Source organism: Ovis canadensis, chromosome 19, assembly GCF_042477335.2.
Source record: "Ovis canadensis isolate MfBH-ARS-UI-01 breed Bighorn chromosome 19, ARS-UI_OviCan_v2, whole genome shotgun sequence".
In the NCBI taxonomy this organism is placed as follows: domain Eukaryota; kingdom Metazoa; phylum Chordata; class Mammalia; order Artiodactyla; family Bovidae; genus Ovis; species Ovis canadensis.
Genome location: NC_091263.1, coordinates 57,593,022 through 57,611,212, shown reverse-complemented (window position 1 = coordinate 57,611,212; position 18,191 = coordinate 57,593,022). Strand labels below are relative to the sequence as shown.

Genomic DNA, 18,191 nt, shown 5'->3' with positions numbered 1-18,191 from the left:
GTGAAGCTGAAAGGAGGCAGGGTGACACGGCCAGCTCTGTGTTCTTGAAGGTGACTCACGCTGGGGAGAGGAGGACGGATGGATAGTGTGGGGGCAGAGAGCGCACAGGAGGCCTGGGTGGGGCTACGGCAGATGCCCAGGACGGACAGTTGGGTGGCTCGGCCCCGCGCGATGGTAGTGGAGACGGAGAGAAAGGGAAGGCGAGATGGATCCCAGCTGCACTGAGGAGGAAGACTTGGCAGGGCTGGGTGATCTGGTGCTGGGAAGTGAGGGGGTGGGAGAAGCAGGCGTGACTCAAAGCTGCTGGTTGGGACAGATGGGAGGACGGTGGCGCCACTTGCCCAGCTGAGCTGGGGACTCGGGAGGCTTGGGGGTGGTGAGGCGAGAGCATTCAGGTTTGTGCATGTCGAAGGTGAGAGAGCCGGTGGTGGACTGCGGAAGGGGAGCCAGGCAAAGCGGTGCTCAAACCTCTTTTCTCGGACTTGGCCGTGTGGCCTTGATCTCCGACTTCACCTCTCTGGCCTTCGTTTTCTTATCTGCATTCATGGGATGAGGTGGGTCGTCCTTCTGGTTATGAGGGTGCAGCGGCCTCCAGGATTGCCCCTCATGATGCTGTCTCCTGGTATTCGGGTCCTTGTGTGGTGCCCTCCCACGCCGCAGTAGGCTTGGTCTGTGAGACCAAGAGACGGTGGGTGTGTCACTTTCAAGACTAGGCTATAAAAGACGCAGGACTTTGCTGGTGCTCTGGTGGCTAAGACTCTGCGCTCCCAATGCAGGGAGCTGGGGTTCCAACCCTGGTCGGGAAACTAGATCCCACACGAAAATTACATGAGTTAGCTAGAAGCACATGTCTGCGTCCCAGCCAACAGCAGTCCTCCTGACATCCAGACTGCAAGATCTTCTACCTACCTAATCCGCTTTCAAATTCTTGACCTTCAGAAACTGTGAGATAAAAACGCATTTGTTGGGAATTCCCTGGCAGTCCAGTGGTTAGGACATGGCACTTTTACTGCCCTGGCCTGGGTTCAGACTCTAGTCTGGAAACTAAGATTCCACGGGCTGAGTGGTGTAACCAAAAAAAAAAAAAGGAAAGTTTGTTGTTTTAAGCCCCTAAATTAAATTTTGGGAAAATGTATGACGCAGCCACCCTGAAAATTCACGGGAAGGACTAATGCTGAAGCTGAAGCTCCAATACTTTGGCCACCTGATGCGAAGAGCCGGCTCATTGGAAAGGACCTTTGCTGGGAACGATTGAAGGCAAGAGAAGGGGACGACAGAACGAGATAGTTGGATGGCATTGCTGAATCAATGAGTTTGAGCAGACTCCGGGACATAGTGAAGGACAGGGAAGCCTAGCATGAGTTCATGGGGTCGCAAGGAGTCAGACACCACTGAGGAACTGAACAACAAGAAGTAGATAACTGATACGGAGGATAAAAGCACTTAGCATAGTGCTTGGCACATAGCAGGGGCTTTTGCATATGCAGCATTTGTAGGTCTGGAGTTCAGGAGAGAGGCCTGGGCTGGAGATATGGATTTGGGAATGCTTTGGCTTAGAGATAATAATGGCATCCATGGAGGTGACTGAGTTAGTCCACAGGGAGGGTAGATGGAGAAGAGGGTACAGCCTCGGCCAGAAACCAGGGCATAGGAGTGGGTAAACCAAGAGGAGGAGCATCTTCATGAGTCTGAGACGAAGGAAGAAACTAGAACAGGGCTGGGGAAGAGGTTGTCCCTAGGAGAGTGTGGTCAGTGATGTCACTTCAGGGAGATCTGAGGGGTATCTTTCAGATCGGCAACAAGGAGATTCCTGGTGGCCCCACAAGAGCTCCGCAGGTGGAGATGTGAGCCCTGAGGTCAGGTTGAATGCTGTGAGTCAGGATACAAGGGTAAACTCTCTACCCCCAGGCCCCAAATCAAGAAGACCTATAGGAGAATCCTCTGGGAAACCCAAACAACAGAAAAATGTCTGTCTTACAGAGCCTGCTCTAATGAGTAGACACCCACTCCTTAATTTTTTTTATGAGGCTCATGTCACTTTGATAATGAAACCAGATAAAGAGAAAATATGATAGGAAAAATCGTAGGCATATCTCGTTCTGGATACAGAAACTCCAAATAAAATATTAGCAAATGAAATCCAGTACTATATGAAGAAGAAAAAAAAAGCACATTATCAAGGTGTGTTTATTCCAGGAATGCAGGATGGTTTAACACAGTAAAAGCCATGATTGTAATTAACTACATTGGGCGGGAAATCTCACATTTGATAAATTCAACAGGGCTTCCCTGGTGGCTTAGACGGAAAAGAATCTGCCTGCAATACGGGAGACCCAAGTTCAATCCCTAGGTCAGAAAGATACAACACCTGTTCATAATAAAGCAGAATAGTACTCCCGTACTCTGATAAAGGGACTCCACCAAAAATCTGCAACAAACACCACAGTTAATGGTGCCATGTTAGAAACAGTCAAGAGCAAGATAGAAATTGCCACTTTCATCATTATTCAAATTTGTGCTGGAGGTTTTAGTGCAGTAAAATAAGGAAAGGAAATAAAGACTGGACAAGAAGATTCCAAATGTTATTACTTGCAGACTATATAACTGCTTACATAGAAAATTCAAGAGCACATATAAACTTATTAGAACTCAATTAGAACTAAAAGAGTTGCTGAATATAAAATTATAGAAAACCACATTTCAGTAACTATCAGTGTTATAAAATGTAAACTTGATAATATGTTACAATAGCAATAAAAACTTTTAGATATGTAGGAATTGTATTGACACAACCACTGAAAAATTCCTCTCAGTTTTTAGATGAGGAAATAGAAGTCCTGAGAGGGGAAATGACTCCTTCAGGGATACCAGTAAGCAAAGGGCAGTTTTGGATTTTCATTGGCACCAAATCCTGGAGGTCTGAGTGTTGGGTAATATCAGAATTATCTTTCTTAAAAAATAAAAACTTTTTTTCTAATTATAAATTCAGCATCCATGCACTCTAGGAAAGATAGAAAATTCAGAAGAACATTTGAAAGTAATGTCACTAATATTCCCATCCTACTGCCTAGAACTATGATCAATGATTTGATGTATTTCCTTCAAAATGTTTGTCTATGGATATTTACATTTCTGAAAATAAAATCAGGATTATACCATGTATACCATTGTGTGCACTGCTTATTTTTACACACATTTCCCTGTATCCTCACCTAGTCTTTTTGAATATAATGGTGCACTCAGGTATATTAATGAAGTGTATGCCATTTATGGAACCTATTTAGCCAGCCAGGCTCCTCTGTCCATGGGATTCTCCAGGCAAGAATACTGGAGTGGGTTGCCATTTCTTTCTCCAGGGGGTCTTCCTGACCCAGGGATGGAACCCGCGTCTCCTGCTTGGCAGTCAGATTCTTTACCACTGAGCCACCTGGGAAGCCCACTGAGTTTTTCAGAGAAAACCAAATATCAGATATAACTGTGATGATCATGCAGATAAACACCAGAGGCAGTCACATACTCGAAATGGTGACGCGCAGGTGAGTTTCCAAGGCAAGTGGTTATACTGGCAAAGTGTAGTACAGTTCAGTTCAGGTGCTCAGTCATGTCCAGCTCTTTATGACCCCATGGACTGCAGCACACCAGGCCTCCCTGTCCATCACCAACTCCCCGGAGTCTACCCAAACTCATGTCCATTGAGTCAGTGATGCCATCCAACCATTTCATCCCATCATCCCCTTATCCTTCTGCCTTCAATCTTTCCCAGCATCAGAGTCTTTACCAATGAGTTTTTCACATCAGGTGGCCAAAGTATTGGAGTTTCAGCTTCAACATCAGTCCTTCCAATGGATGCTCAGGACTGACCTCCTTTAGGATGGACTTTTTGGATCTCCTTTTAGTCCAAGGGACTCTCAAGAGTTTTCTCCAACACTACAGTTCAAAAGTATCAATTCTTTGGCGCTCAGCTTTCTTCATAGTCCAACTCTCACATCCATACATGACTACTGGAAAAACCATAGCCTTGACTAGACGGACCTTTGTTGGCAAAGTAATGTCTCTGCTTTTTAATACGCTGTCTAGGTTGGTAATAACTTTTCTTCCAAGGAGTAGGCGTCTTTTAATTTCATGGCTGCAGTCAGCATCTGCAGTGATTTTGGAGCCCCCCCGCAAAATAAAGTCTGTCACGGTTTCCACTGTTTCCCTGTCTATTTGCCATGAAGTGATGGGACGGGATGCCAGGATCTTAGTTTTCTGAATGTTGAGCTTTAAGCCAACTTTTTCACTCCCCTCTTTCACTTTCATCAAGAGGCTCTTTAGTTCCTCACTTTCTGCCAAAGGGTGGTGTCATCTGCATATATGAGGTTATTGATATTTCTCCCAGCAATCTTGAGTCCAGCTTGTGCTTCATCCAGCCCAGCATTTCTCATGTACTCTGGAGCTGCTGCTAGGTCGCTCCAGTTGTGTCCGACTCTGTGCGACCCCACAGATGGCAGCCCACCAGGCTCTTCTGTCCCTGGGATTCTCCAGACAAGAATACTGGAGTGGGTTGTCATTTCCTTCTCTGGGATGATGTACTCTGCATATAAGTTAAATAAGCAGGGTTGACAATATACAGCCTTGCTGTACTCCTTTTCCTATTTGGAACCAGTTTGTTCCATGTCCAGTTCTAACTGTTGCTTCCTGACCTGCATACAGATTTCTCAAGAGGCAGGTCAGGTGGTCTGGTATTCCCATCTCTTTCAGAATTTTCCACAGTTTATTGTGATCCACACAGTCAAACAAAGACTTTGGCATAGTCAATAAAGCAGAAATAGACGTTTCTCTGAACTCTTTTGCTTATTGTGAAGGAGAAATGGCAAAATCCCTGTACCTGATCCCACCTGGAAAGGGATGGGGATTTGGTTAGCCAGAAGTGAGTTCTGTTTGGAAGGAATCTATGTTTGGAAACCAATTAGCTCAGACTTTAGGTAATTCCCCACTCTTGCAGCCTTGGCTTCCTTCGTGGTGAAATGAGGACAGGATTGGTGCCAGCTTCCTCTAGGGCTGGCTCCTTCAGTCCTCAGAGCCTTTGCACTGGTCGTTTTCTCTGCTGCCCTTCTCTCCATCTGGCTGTCTTTCCCTACTCCGCCCACAGACTGGAGAGGTGACCGTATCAATCCCACAGAGGGTAAGGCCAGGAGTCCTGGGACCACAGTTCCAGAGTCCAGATCTTGTATAGTCACCGTATCTGCAGCAGAGGCCCCCTCCGCTTATTCTCCATCGAATTCATGTACCTCCCAACATTTTATAATCATAACTTTTTTTTGTAGTCATTTTTTTGTCGGCTGTTTACTTGGGTCTTTAATGTTTCTCCTTTCATTAGGAAGCCCCTCCTTCTTGGTGACCGCTTTACTCGCCAGGCCTGGCACTTGGTTGGGATCCCTTAAGTATTCGTAAAATGACCGGAGAAACTAGGTTTGAGCCCTAGCGAAAAGTGCCGGGGGCTGGGCAGATCCCCCAGTGCGGGCGGAGGCGGGACGTCGGGCGAATTCTGGGCGGAGCGCGTGGGTCTGGGGCCCGGGCCTCGGGGGCGGGATCGGGCGTCGGGGCGGGGCTTCAGGGCTGCCGCCGAGCTAGCCTGAAGGAGCCGCCCAGGCTACGCCTGGTTTGAGTTTCTCCGGCCGCTCGGCCCTTCGGTCACTAGCCCGCGACGCCGTTAGGGGGCGCCCGCGCCTGTGGCGCCGTGTCTCCGCTGGAAAGGCGCCGCCCGCGCCGGGCGGCAGGAGCCGCAACTCCGGGCGCGGGCTCAGTCGTCCCTTCTGCCGCCGCCGCCGCCGCCACCGGGCGCGGGCTCGCTCGTCCTCGCGCTCGCGCTCTCCGGCCGCCGGCGTCTCCCGGCCCGGCAGCCACCGCCGCCGCAGCGCAGTGAGTAGGGGCGGGCCCACGACGCGGAGGCCCGGGGCTCGGGAGGGCTGGGCTCTAGCAGAAGACCGCGCGGAGCGGCCCGGCAGCGGGGTTGAGGGGAACCCGGGCGGTGGCGGGGCCGCGCTCAGGGGACCTCGGGGAGTCCAGGCGGCGCGCTCCGGGGCTGGCACGAATCCGCCGCGGGCTGCCCGCGACCAGAGGCCGGCCTTGGGCGGAGGATCCGGGGCCTGCCCCGCTGGGACTTGCGGGTTCGGCGGACCCGGGTTTAGGGCTCGGGTGCGCGCCCCATGCCCGGGCCCCAAGTGTCTCCCGTCCCACGCCCGGGGCCCGGGTCGGGGTGGGGGACTCTGCCCGTGGGCAGCAGTGAAGCCGGGACGGGAGCACCTCAAGGTTTGCTGGAAGATGATTGATTGTGGGTGGTGCTTATTGGCTACAGTTTTCCTTATTTTAAAGCCCCCGGCAGGACTTCTGAACCCTGCCTTAGGGGATTTTTCTGCCCCAAAGAGGGATTGACCGCAGCTGAGTTCTTAATGCCCAGATTTGTGTGTGCCCAGGGCATTCTTAATGCTGGACGTCAGAGGTGATAAATGGCCGTGGTGGTGAGGAGCCCCTGAAGCACCTGCCGGGCTGGGCTGTCAGTGGTGGAGGCTGTCTGAGGGGTGGGACTCCAGAAACGAAGCAGAGATCCTTTTTGGATATTGTGCTGAAGTTATCATGTTTCTGCAACTATACCAGTTCTAGAACAAGTTGGCTACTTCCAATTTTAGGGCTTTGTGATAGAAGAGGTTTGAGTGCCCCGAGACCTGAGGTAACTTGGTTTGGCCAAGAGCGTTTGGGGTAGCCTAGGCGTGTCTTACCGTTTCCCCTTGGTATGTGCATTTTCTTTGCTCTCACAAACGCCTGAGTATATGAACGATTCCAAGAGAGGAAAGAAGCGAGGGGACAGCGTTTAGCACAGGACTGAGCCCAGGATTGAGATGTTTTCGAACAAACAGATGTGAAGCTAGGAAAAGGAAAATCTCTTTTTTAACCTGCATGGTTGGTAGGTTGAGACAACTTGCTCTTTGATCAGACCATACTAGTACTTCATTTTGCATAACCTCATAAATATTAAGAATTGAGTGGTGAGGACCACCATAGGTGCTGTTTCTAAGGTTCATGTCATTTAAATTTTAATTTGTCACAGTTTAAAGCATTACTACATGAAGAAATTTTAGAGTGAATCTGTGAATCACTGAACGTGTCTTGGATTGTGATATTTGGAGTCTATTGAAAATGGAATCCAACTACTCATTTGGATTTGGCTTTACCTTGGACATAATCCCGAGTCATGCTTTAGAGTTCCTTCCTTCTGTGATGAAGAGGTCAGACGTCTGGTGGTCTCTGTGAAAGCCAGATGCTCCACCTTACCTGTGGTTCTCCCTTGTGGGGCTCCAGGAAAAGGAGGACGGGATGAGGGAGACTGGAAGCACATTAAGTGCCCTCCTCTTCCATACTTGCTCGGTCTCCGTGCCCACGCTCTGAATTACTTGTGTCCACACTCAGGTTTCTCAGTTCGCCACAGAAATTGTAAGGATGCTACTGCCAGTAGTATTTCACATTTGCCAGTTTACCCATAAATTTTCGATTCATGATCTCACTTATTTTTTCTCCAAGAAGCAGGTGGGCAATACAGAGTGATTTACTCTGGGTCTTATAATTAGTCATGAAGCCAAGCTGGCTTAAGGATCCTCACCTGTGGCCTTTTCTCTCTCTCCTGCTCTGACCTGTCTATGACCTCAAACCCCAGGCCCCCATCTGTCACCCTGTAGGCCAGGTGTTGCCTCTGTGTTGTGCTTAAGTGGTACTGTTCCTTTTGGGAATGTGGTATTATTCTGTTTTATCTTACAGAAATTAAGGTAAAAGGAATGGTATGGTTTTGTGACTATTTGTGGTAGCTCTTCAGTAGGAAAAGTCACTTTTCAACCTAGAGCGCCTTTTTTGTAGACCACATGGAGAGGGCAGAGAGAAAAAAGGATTAGGTTTTGGATGAAACGGTCTGTTTGTGTATTGGTTATGGTCAAGCGTAACCTAACACCATAATCACATTCTCCTTCTGTGCCTGGCTACTTAAACCAGCCTGTATGTGAATGTTAACCCCAAAGACTCCTTTAGTTGATGAACTAGTTACTATAAAAAGTATTTCACTTTGAAAAACTCCCACATTTCAAGAACAGAGAAATTCAGCACAAAGGTGATTTTGAAGGTATGTATAGATGGAATTTGTTGAGTTGTCTCTTCTGAATGCCAGCTACAAAGATTTCAGTAGAAAGGCGTTTTAAAAGGGCTACCTGGAAACTTAGGGAAGGAAATAGTTATGTGTTTATTATTTATTCAAGTTTGGAGGTGTGTATTGCAGTATATAAGTTATTATATAGGATAGGAGCAGGAGTTTTATTCCAGAGAATTCTTAGTCTGTAGCAGAAATGATAAGCCCAGAATATGTGTGTTTCATTAGTTCGTCATAACCACGAAGCCTGTAATTGAGTTCTGCTGTGGTGAGGAAAATGAGTTTCAGGGGTTCTTACGTTATTATTTAAGTCATTCACTTGTTGAATTATGTGTTTTTCACATTTGCTAATGTAGAAAATTGTTACCAGTTTTTTTTTAAGGCTTTCCTAAATTCTTGAGTTTGTGTTTTCCTTAACATAATTATCTGCTAACATTACACTGTCAGAATTTATATATTAGTCATAATTAACCTTTGAAGCTGCATCTGGGTGAATTTTCAGAACTGCTTTACTTCCTTTGGGAACAGTCTGCTGGTTGTTACCACATGTATTTTATTTGCACCAAAGGTCAGATCTTTTCAGGTGAACTTGATTTTACAGGGTCAGAAGTCTGTTTGAATTTTTGGGTTTGGTGGCATTCAGAGAAGGCGATGGCACCCCACTCCAGTACTCTCGCCTGGAAAATCCCATGGATGGAGGAGCCTGGTGGGCTGCAGCCCATGGGGTCATGAAGAGTCAGACACAACTGAGCGACTTCCCTTTCACTTTTCACTTTCATGCATTGGAGAAGGAAATGGCAACCCAGTCCAGTGTTTTTGCCTGGAGCATCCCAGGGACGGGGGAGCCTGGTGGGCTGACGTCTGTGGGGTCACACAGAGTTGGACACGACTAAAGTGACTTAGCAGCAGCAGTATTGTTGTTTAAAACAATTTTTAGTAAGGCAAGTCACTATAAAGGAAAGATGTTTTTCATTGGTACCTTTATGATGTCCATTCCTGTCCATTTTTCTGAAATATTAGGTGTGTGTTTCTCAAATAAGACAGGCACATTTGATGCCCATTTCAAGAGCTTCCTTCTGCTGTCTGTCTTGTGGTCCTTCAATTTCTCATTAAGTCCTCCACTGCTGAGTGCCAGAAGGGAGAGAAGATGAAAAGCAAATGAATCATTTCTAATTGTTAGCAGCTCTGGAAAATGACTTAGTAGAAGAGACTGAAGCTATTCTGGAAATTCTTTTGCACTGTGTTTTATTTCATTTATCTGCATTGTCTCTAAGATGGTCCTAACAGTCATCAGTTCAGAGGTTGATTATCCAGCTACTGGTTGACCAGGAATGCCCTTGCTTTTTTTAGTTTGTGCTGTATCTGAGTGTCTCTATAGAGGATGTTTAGAAGTAAGGCATAGAGCTAAAATGTAAATTAATCATTGCTATTTTTCCTGCTCTAGAGCTCTTAAGTGGACATTTTCATTTTGAGGGTACAGTTTAGTAGTTGAAATTGATAGTAACTTCATCTTATTTTGATGTATCTTATACAGAAATGAAGGGAAGCTTTTGGGTACTTTTTAAAGAATCATGGACTTAGATAGATCTCCATAATTGCTTTCCTGAATTATTAAGCTTTGAGGTTTTATTACATCTTTGTACAGGAATAGAACCTTGCCTTTTGCTGTAGAGCAGATTCAGGAGCATCATCTGCGTGTGTGTGTGATTGCCCAGAAAGCTATCTTGTTTTGATTTAGCAGTAAAAAAGGAAGGATTAATAATGGACAGTCCTTGCATAACAGCCGTGACTTTGATGATACTTGTTTCTTTGTTTGGTTTTTACTTGTCTTTGGTCTCCTTTTTTCTTTTTCTTTTTTTTTTTGCATCTCCGATGTCTCATTCAACTATTTGGATATTTACAGAGTGGAGTTGTTTGAGACCGAAGATAGCAGTCTCAAATCACACTGGACAGTGAAGTGAAGTCGCTCAGTCGTGTCCGACTCTTTGTGACCCCATGGACTGTAGCCTATCAGGCTCCTCCGTCCATGGGATTTTCCAGGCAACAGTGCTGTGGAGTGGGTTGCCATTTCCTTCTCCAGGGGACTTTCCCAACCTAGGAAACGAACCCGGGTCTCCCGCATTGCGGGCAGACGCTTTACCGTGGGAGCCGTCAGGGAAGCCCACACTGGACAGTAGGTCCTTGGCATTTTGCTTCAAGGGAATTTTCCAAATCCATGATAACTGCTCACTTTGGCTGAGTTACTGTTATTTGTAAATAAACCCTTAGGTGGATAGCGTTAATAGATGGCTGTTAGGGGTTTTTAAGTTAATCCTTTGGATTTCTCGTTTCTTGGATATTATTCTTATAGTTTCTGTTGGAGGAAGAGGTTTGTGGAAAGATTTGGACTAAGAATCAGAAAACCCAAACTCCTGTTTAGTTACTTTCTAGCCATGGGCCCTTGAGCAAGTCTCTTAAAGTGCCTTTTCTCTGTTACATCTCCGGAAGTGGAAAGTGAAATTCACTTAGTCGTGTCTGACTCTTTATGACCCCATGGACTATAAAGTCTGTGGAGTTCTCCAGACCAGAACACTGGAATAGGTAGCCTTTCCCTTCTCCAGGGGATCTTCCCAACCCAGGGATTGAAGCCAGGTTTCCCGGATTGCAGGCGGATTCTTTACCAGCTGAACCACAAGGGAACCCCAAGAATACTGGAGTGGGTAGGCTATCCCTTCTCCAGGGGATCTTTCCAGCCCAGGAATCGAACCGGAGTCCCTTGCATCGCAGGCGGATTCTTTATCAGCCAAGCCACCAGGGAAGCATCTTCAAAAGTAAGATAATTATTCACATTCTGCTTACTGTATCAGGGATGTTGTGGGGGAGCCCTCAGCCCTTTACTTAAATTGTTTCTTTATTCTAGAATCCCTTTTCAGGTTGTCCAAACATTCCTGCTGAGTTCCATTGACACGAGCCCTTCCCCAAAGCCCTCCGTTTTCATGTTTGGCGTTGTTCTCGCTTTCTCCCTCAGCTCTCTGCCAGTCCATCTCTTATATAGGACCTTTGAATTCTGTACTTTAGTTGTTGCATCTGGCCCTTCTTCATAGATTGAAAGCCCCACCAGGGCAAGGACCATACTTTCCTGTTCCTGTGTATCTGGATTGCACATAGGCCCCCCACCGCCCCTTCTACCCTCCAGTGAATGTTGGTCGACTGAATTATTTTTGAGGCTGCCAGTAATGAACCCTTTGGGTGATGGGGAAAGGCCAGAGGTGGGCATCCTAGCAGAACTTTTGGGTGACTGACCTTTTAAATCGCTCAGTTGTTCCATCTGCTGATCTGTCTGTCGCATCAGTAACTGAATCAGGTGCACGTAATACAAATTGGTAAAAACCTGTTTCTTGGTTCTGTTGCTTCAACTTCTGTTGTTGAAGTCAGTCAGAGGAATGAAAGGTTGTCATCACAGCCCTGAATTTGACATTTGTTCCATTTCTCAGCCTATAGCATGTGGAGCCCTACCTATACCCAACTGCTAACTGTGGAGAATTAAAAACTGACCCCACAGTTGTCTGGTTTACATTTTAGCTTGTTTGCTTTGAAGAATTTGCAAGGTAGAGAAATGGATGCTTGAGGCTCTGATTTCAGCCCCTGCTGTGCTATGCAAATGTTCTCTACATGCCTGAGTGACCTTTTGAGAAAGAGCCTTTGTGATCTTCTGTAGCCAGGGCCTGTTCTGGGAATTAGTGTGCCAGATTCCTCTAAAAGTGGGAAAAATGAATCCGTTACAAAAAAAAACAAGACCAAACAAACAAACAGTGCTTTTCCTGGTTAAATACCCTTAAGCCCATGTTTCTTATTGTCTCTTGCCAAAGCTTTTGAAATTTGCCCTGGAGTTTGCATTGCGGGGTGGTTTGGGGATTAATGTGTGTGAAGGAGAACTGACTGAAGCAGTTCAGGAGCTGAGAAACTGTTTGTTTAACTGCTTTTGAATTGTAGATAAAAATAAAATCAAAGTGGCATCATGAATATCTGGGTGTTTGTCAATGTCTTCAGGCTGTCCCTTCCTAAGTGCCAGCCTAGTGGCTCTCATGATAGATTGGTAAGGTTCTTTTCTGCCCCAAATTGTGCTCTAATGGTTCGGCATTTAACTTGTTTTGTATTTGTTTTGATTACTGTAGAAAATGTATCATTATTAAAAGTATAATTAGGTCTTCTGTGTTCCAGCAGAGCTACGTTGCTGGTGTATTTCTCTTGCAAGGAGACGCCAGTGTCTTGGAGGTCTATGGTTTCTAATGCTGTTACTAAGATGTTTAGTTTTATGTAGCTGAAATGCTTATGAAGAGTTTACTATTTCCCTCTGTTAACCTTTTCGATAAGGATCGTCATAGTTTTGTACCAGATAATGTTGTAGCATTAATCATAATGTTCTCCTGCAGGAGTTCTAAAAATTGAATTTTCAGAGAAGATAGGTAGAATTTGAATAACTGGTTTACTCCCTAGACTCTCTACCTTCCTCTCAAAGTTTAGGATAGCTCTTTCCTCTGTAAACATTTGCCAGTCTCTTAGGTACCCATTGTGGTAAGGATGTCGGGGGACCCCTAGAAGACCTTTGGGAAGTCGTTTCTCCCCTAGATCTTTGCCTTAGAACAAAGAAGAGTATTTCTCTGGTGTTCGGCCTGCTGTTGGGTGAGAAAACGTTACTTCTGTTTTCGTGGTGATATGCACTGTCACATGTCTTTTTCTCTTCCCTAAGTTTCCCTGGAACCTGGGCTCCCCGAGACGCAGCACTGGAGCAGATGGATAATGGAGACTGGGGCTATATGGTGAGAGGCTTTTGAGGATGCATTTTGAAGGCTGGCAAATTATTCCTGTGTGTCTTTTCTCGCTTCATATGTAGTCTTAGGTATAATGCATCTCAATGAGAATGGAACTTAGCGATGGTACAACCCTTCCCTCCCTCCCAATTAGTTTCTGTGTATTTTGGGGTGTTTTAACTTTGTTTGGTGTTTTTAAGTAAGCGAGCTCAGCGTGGACTCTCCATGTAACTTTTAATGATCACTGTTCTTTTGGTCTTGAAGTATCTTTCTCTTGAGACGCTTCCTTCTTAGAGTAATGACTGTTAATGAATGTGTAGTAGGTGAGACAGGACACTTTCTTGTGGTTGGCGAGGTTAGTGGTTGGGAAGATGCCGCCTTGCCCACTGGCACTTTTTTTTTTTTGCATGTGCCTGTGTCTTCCTATTTATTTTTTTCCTTTGGTGAGAAGTATTTTATTTGCATATTACCTATCTTTACCTGTCTTGCTTATTTCTTAAGTATGGTTTTAAAAGCCAAAGATATGTCTTATTTAGAGAAGCTTGCTTTTCAAAATTCAAGGTCAGATTGTGACATTAATGTTACAAAAGTGATTATGCTATCAGATTATGAAATTTGAAAGCTGCTATTAGCCTTTGGGTATGTGAGAACCCACTCCAGTCTTCTTGCCTTGAAAATCCAATGGACCGGAGCCTGGCGGGCTGCAGTCAGTGGAGGTGCAAAGGTTGGACATGACTTAGAGGCTGAACAACAACAAAAAATACGAGATTGTTTTGACCAAACTGTGTATTTTAAGTTAGTATTTGGCACTATTTCTTCCATGAAAAGTTGAGATTAAGTCCACATAAACTTTTATTTTTAAAATTTCATCATTTCCCTCCTTATGTTGAGGGGGAAAAGATGAAAATATTGAAAGTAGGTATCTTTATGTTATTCAATCATTTATATTCTGTTTTATGTTAAATTGAGTTAAGAAACATAGAAGTCTTTTTTTTTTAATTGGGGGAAAAAATTGAGTGTATTTTAAGTTTCTCTTCCTCTTCCCATAATGTACTCTAACCTGAAAACCTCTAGACCCTGGGCCTGAAATTAAATGGCTTCGGAAGTCATGCCCTCCTTTCTCAGTGTAAGGCTCTGAAGCGGTGGACATATCTCTTTTTTCTGTTGAAAGCGAATGTTAGATCCCTTCATCTGGGTGGGTTTCTCACTGAAACTAAAGCTGTTTTGCATCAGTGGCATGCTGGATGTGCTGTAGCCTGAATCTTTCGCTTTGCTTGTTGCCACTAATTTTCTTAATTTGTCAAAGTTAGGCTTTAAGAAAAAAAGTCTTTTTTCAGATGACTGATGATGTTTTAAACAATTTCAGATGACTGACCCAGTCACGTTAAATGTAGGTGGACACTTGTACACGACGTCTCTCACCACACTGACGCGCTACCCGGATTCCATGCTTGGAGCCATGTTTGGGGGGGACTTCCCCACAGCTCGAGACCCTCAAGGCAATTACTTCATTGATCGAGATGGACCTCTTTTCCGATACGTCCTCAACTTCTTAAGAACTTCAGAGCTGACCTTACCCCTGGATTTTAAGGAATTTGATCTGCTTCGGAAAGAGGCAGACTTCTATCAGATTGAGCCCTTGATTCAGTGTCTCAATGACCCCAAGCCTTTGTATCCCGTGGATACTTTTGAAGAAGTCGTGGAGTTATCTAGTACCCGGAAGCTTTCTAAGTACTCCAATCCGGTAGCTGTCATCATAACCCAGTTAACCATTACCACCAAGGTCCATTCCTTACTAGAAGGCATATCAAACTATTTTACGAAGTGGAATAAGCACATGATGGACACCAGAGATTGCCAGGTGTCCTTCACGTTTGGACCCTGTGATTATCACCAGGAAGTCTCTCTCCGAGTGCACCTGATGGAGTACATCACAAAGCAGGGTTTCACGATCCGCAACACCCGAGTGCACCACATGAGTGAGCGGGCCAACGAGAACACGGTGGAGCACAACTGGACTTTCTGCAGGCTGGCCCGGAAGACAGACGACTGACCTCCTGCCCGGGGGAGGCTCCTGGAAGCGGACTTCCAGGACGTCCAAGAGGCTGACCTTTTTTTTTTTAAAATCACAGTGTGAGATTTTTTTTTAAATATTTGTATTTATTTGAAGGCATTGGGGACCAGAAGGAAGATTTGTGCTTAGCAGACTCCTCTATCTTTTGTTCCCTTCACCCCAAGTGTGCATGTGCCTCTTCCGAGCCTCCAAATACCTTTTTTTTTTTTTTTAATACAAAGAAGTCTGAAAATCATTATGGTCTATAATGTACCCTTAACAAAGCTTTTTTTTTTTTTTTTTGCAGTGCTAAAATGATTTCTGATTAAATAGTCCCTAAATCAACTAGAAGGCTAAAAATGCAGGAGTGAAAGAATAAACAGATATACTCATGATGCCTTGGGGAAAAATCAGAACATCATGTAGGGTGACCTAGTTTTCAGACCAATAAGCAGTATTGTAATATTAAAGGAAAACTATTCCAATCATGTGAAAGTACTTGTTAAGTACTGCTTTTTACAGTTATGACAACTGTTTCTTTCTATGCATATAAATCAAGCAACCAAATATCTGTAGCCATGGAGATGTCTGACTAGAAATATTTATATTGGATTCTGAATACAAAACGTCCCTGTGGTGGAAATCTTAACTTCTTATGCCTGGTGCAGCATAATTGTCAAGTGGTACTGTCTACCAGAAAAAAAATAAAAAAAAATAAAAATTGAAATATGAGAATTAGGTGTGTATTGGTTGATTATTGTTAAGGGGGGAAATCTTAATCCTTGTCTAAAATATGCATTGTTTTATGTCCTAATAAATACTGCCTATAGCACATTTGTATTTGATTCAGAAGGACCCAGTGGGAGCTTCAGGGTGCAGTTTATGGAATTCTGCTGTGCTGTCGAGTCAGGGAGTTGATGAAATTACTAGTTTTGTTTAAAATAGAGCGTAGTTGGACAGCTGACGTACAGCTTGACAATTTTTTTTTCCAGTAGGACTTATTTTGGAGATTATAGATTTTTCTCCAGTTGTCATTATTCCAGCTTTGTATTGAGCACAGGGACAGACCGACTCAAGCCATTTTATTCTCACATATTAATGGTGATCCATGAGTGCAGTTTATTATTAAGATTAAATTTCTGAGGAGAAGGAAACTGGAGTGAACGAAGGGTCTAGAACAGGTGAAGATACGGTGTCCTTTTATTTATTTCACTGTAGGCTTATTTTGTGTAGTTCATTTGATTCTGTTTCTTGGAAGTTGCTCACAGGAAGGATTATGTTAACTACAGTGAAACTTCTAGTTTACTAGAACACCTTTTAAAAGAAAATTCAGAAATTTCCCTGTTGTCTAAGGGAGGAGTAGGGTTCTGAGGCTGCGCACCCCAGACTTCCTTTTCTTCTCTGAGAAGATTCTGAAATTCTCTTCTTTCAAAGGAGGGTGAGAACACTGTCTTACATCCGTCTTTGCCCACATGGCTCTGAAAATTTAAGATCTGACAAATGACCGATATCTAGAAACCTGTAATTACCCCCGTTTTCACTGTTTTCAAACTAAAATCCCTTAGCATTAACTATTGGTAGGTGGCTATGGTTTCAGTAAATGTACTAAGTATGAGGTTTATCATTTTAAAAAATTGTCTCCTACTTCAAATTGATTAGTGGTTGCCTAAAACAGAAACAACAAGGAAAGGAACAGCCTAGCCAGTTAACGGAGGTGAATGAAAGATAAAATTAATTTGGACTGAAAACTGGTATGGAAGTGTGACTATTAGTTGTTCCAAGGTTTTAAGATTTAAACGTTTATGAGGCCTCTTCCTTGTCCAGATTACTGGAGATAAGTTTGCTTTTGGTAAATTTTCTAAGATTTATGTTATTAACGATTAAATGATTACTTATATGAGTATATTAGGAAAAGTAGCCTGCTGAGGTTTTTTGCAATTTGTTTGATAATATTTAATTTTGAGTGTGTGTGTGTTTTTTGTTTTTTTGTTTTTTTTAGCTTGGGCAGTTGAAAATGATGTGAAAAATGTAGCGTGATTATATTTGGATAATTTGAGACAGTTATGTCATTTATGAAATTTTAAATGATTTTTACTGTAGAAGAGTTGATTTCTAAACATTTGTTGTTGTATTCGTAGGGCTCTATTTTTTTTCTTTTCAGTTTTTAAATTGAAGTATAGTTGACATACAATATTGTATTGATTTCAGATATACTACATAGGGATTGGACATTTATATTCATTATCAGTTGATCACCATGATAAATCTGGTGACTGTGGGTCACCATACAGAGTTTCCACAGTGTTACTGCCTATACTCCCTATGGTATACGTTACATCCTGTGACTTATTTTATAACCGAAAGTTCATACCTTTTAATCTTTCACCTACTTCCTATCTCCCCAACAACCACTGCTGTATCTTTTGAGTCTTTCTGTTTTGTTTGCTCATTTGTCTTTTTTTTTTTTAAGATAGAATTTCATAGAATTGAAACTATACGGCCTTTGTCTTTTTTGTCTGATTTATTTTACTTGGCCTAGTACTCTCTAGGTCCATTCATGCTCTTGTAGATGGTACAGTCTCATTCTTTTTTATGGCTGAGTAATATCGCTGTTTATGCACACCGCAATCTCTCTATCCGTTCATGTGCTGGACACTTGGATTGTTCCCGCATCTTTGCTGCCGTAAATAATGCTGCAGTGAGTGTAGGGGTACACAGGCACCGTTCACGTTAGTGTTTTGTTTTCTCTGAACACATACTCAGAAGTGGAATAGCTAGACTGCATCGTAGCTCTACTGGTAACTTTTTGAGGAGCCTCCATACTGTTTTCCGTAGTGGTTGCACCAACTTACACTCCCCTCCAACGGTGCACAGGTGTTTTCCTTTCTCCATATCCTTGCCAGTACTTGTTATTTATTACCTTAAAAAAAATTTTTTTTAATTTATTTTTAAAGTATTTACTTATTTGGCTGTGCTGGGTCTTACTTGTGGCACGTGGGATCGAGTTCCCTGACCAGGGATTGAACCCCTGCCCCCTTGCACTAGAAGCACAGAGTCTGGGCCACTGGACCGTGAGGGAAGTCCCTGTTTCTTATATTTTTAGTGACAACCATTCTGATTGGTGGGAGGTGATCGACATTTTATTTAGACTGTACCAAGTATATACACTTTTAGAAGA

The 18,191-nt window shown here is 43.9% G+C and overlaps 1 protein-coding gene and 1 long non-coding RNA gene across 9 annotated transcripts in view; both read left to right on the top strand.

The window, feature by feature from the left end:
- The window catches only part of LOC138424161 (uncharacterized), a 35,666-nt gene extending 32,504 nt beyond the window's left edge, over window positions 1–3,162 (top strand). The window contains exon 6 of the long non-coding RNA XR_011250665.1: window positions 1,144–3,162. This is a non-coding gene — a long non-coding RNA (uncharacterized lncRNA). The remainder of the gene's footprint in view (window positions 1–1,143) is intronic.
- Window positions 3,163–5,574: 2,412 nt separating this feature from the next.
- Window positions 5,575–15,751, top strand: KCTD6 (potassium channel tetramerization domain containing 6). 8 transcript variants are annotated; one of them, XM_069560531.1, is made up of 4 exons: window positions 5,607–5,901; window positions 10,818–10,980; window positions 12,900–12,969; window positions 14,327–15,751. In XM_069560531.1, exons 3-4 carry the CDS (start codon window positions 12,943–12,945, stop codon window positions 15,011–15,013), a joined length of 714 nt encoding a protein of 237 aa, XP_069416632.1. In that variant the 5' UTR covers window positions 5,607–5,901; window positions 10,818–10,980; window positions 12,900–12,942; the 3' UTR covers window positions 15,014–15,751. The 8 variants fall into 8 exon arrangements, with proteins under 8 accessions (XP_069416634.1, XP_069416632.1, XP_069416630.1 ...); XM_069560529.1 differs by having other exon boundaries at window positions 5,635–5,901; window positions 10,771–10,980; XM_069560527.1 differs by having other exon boundaries at window positions 5,894–8,146.
- The last annotated feature ends 2,440 nt before the right edge of the window (window positions 15,752–18,191 follow it).

What these genes read in the sequence shown, in the direction of transcription:
- KCTD6 (XM_069560533.1), top strand. Translation starts at nt 12,943, where the DNA reads ATGGATAATGGAGACTGGGGCTATATG. An exon ending in ATGGAGACTGGGGCTATATG is followed by an intron (nt 12,970 to 14,326) that starts GTGAGAGGCTTT and finishes AAACAATTTCAG; the next exon opens with ATGACTGACCCAGTCACGTT.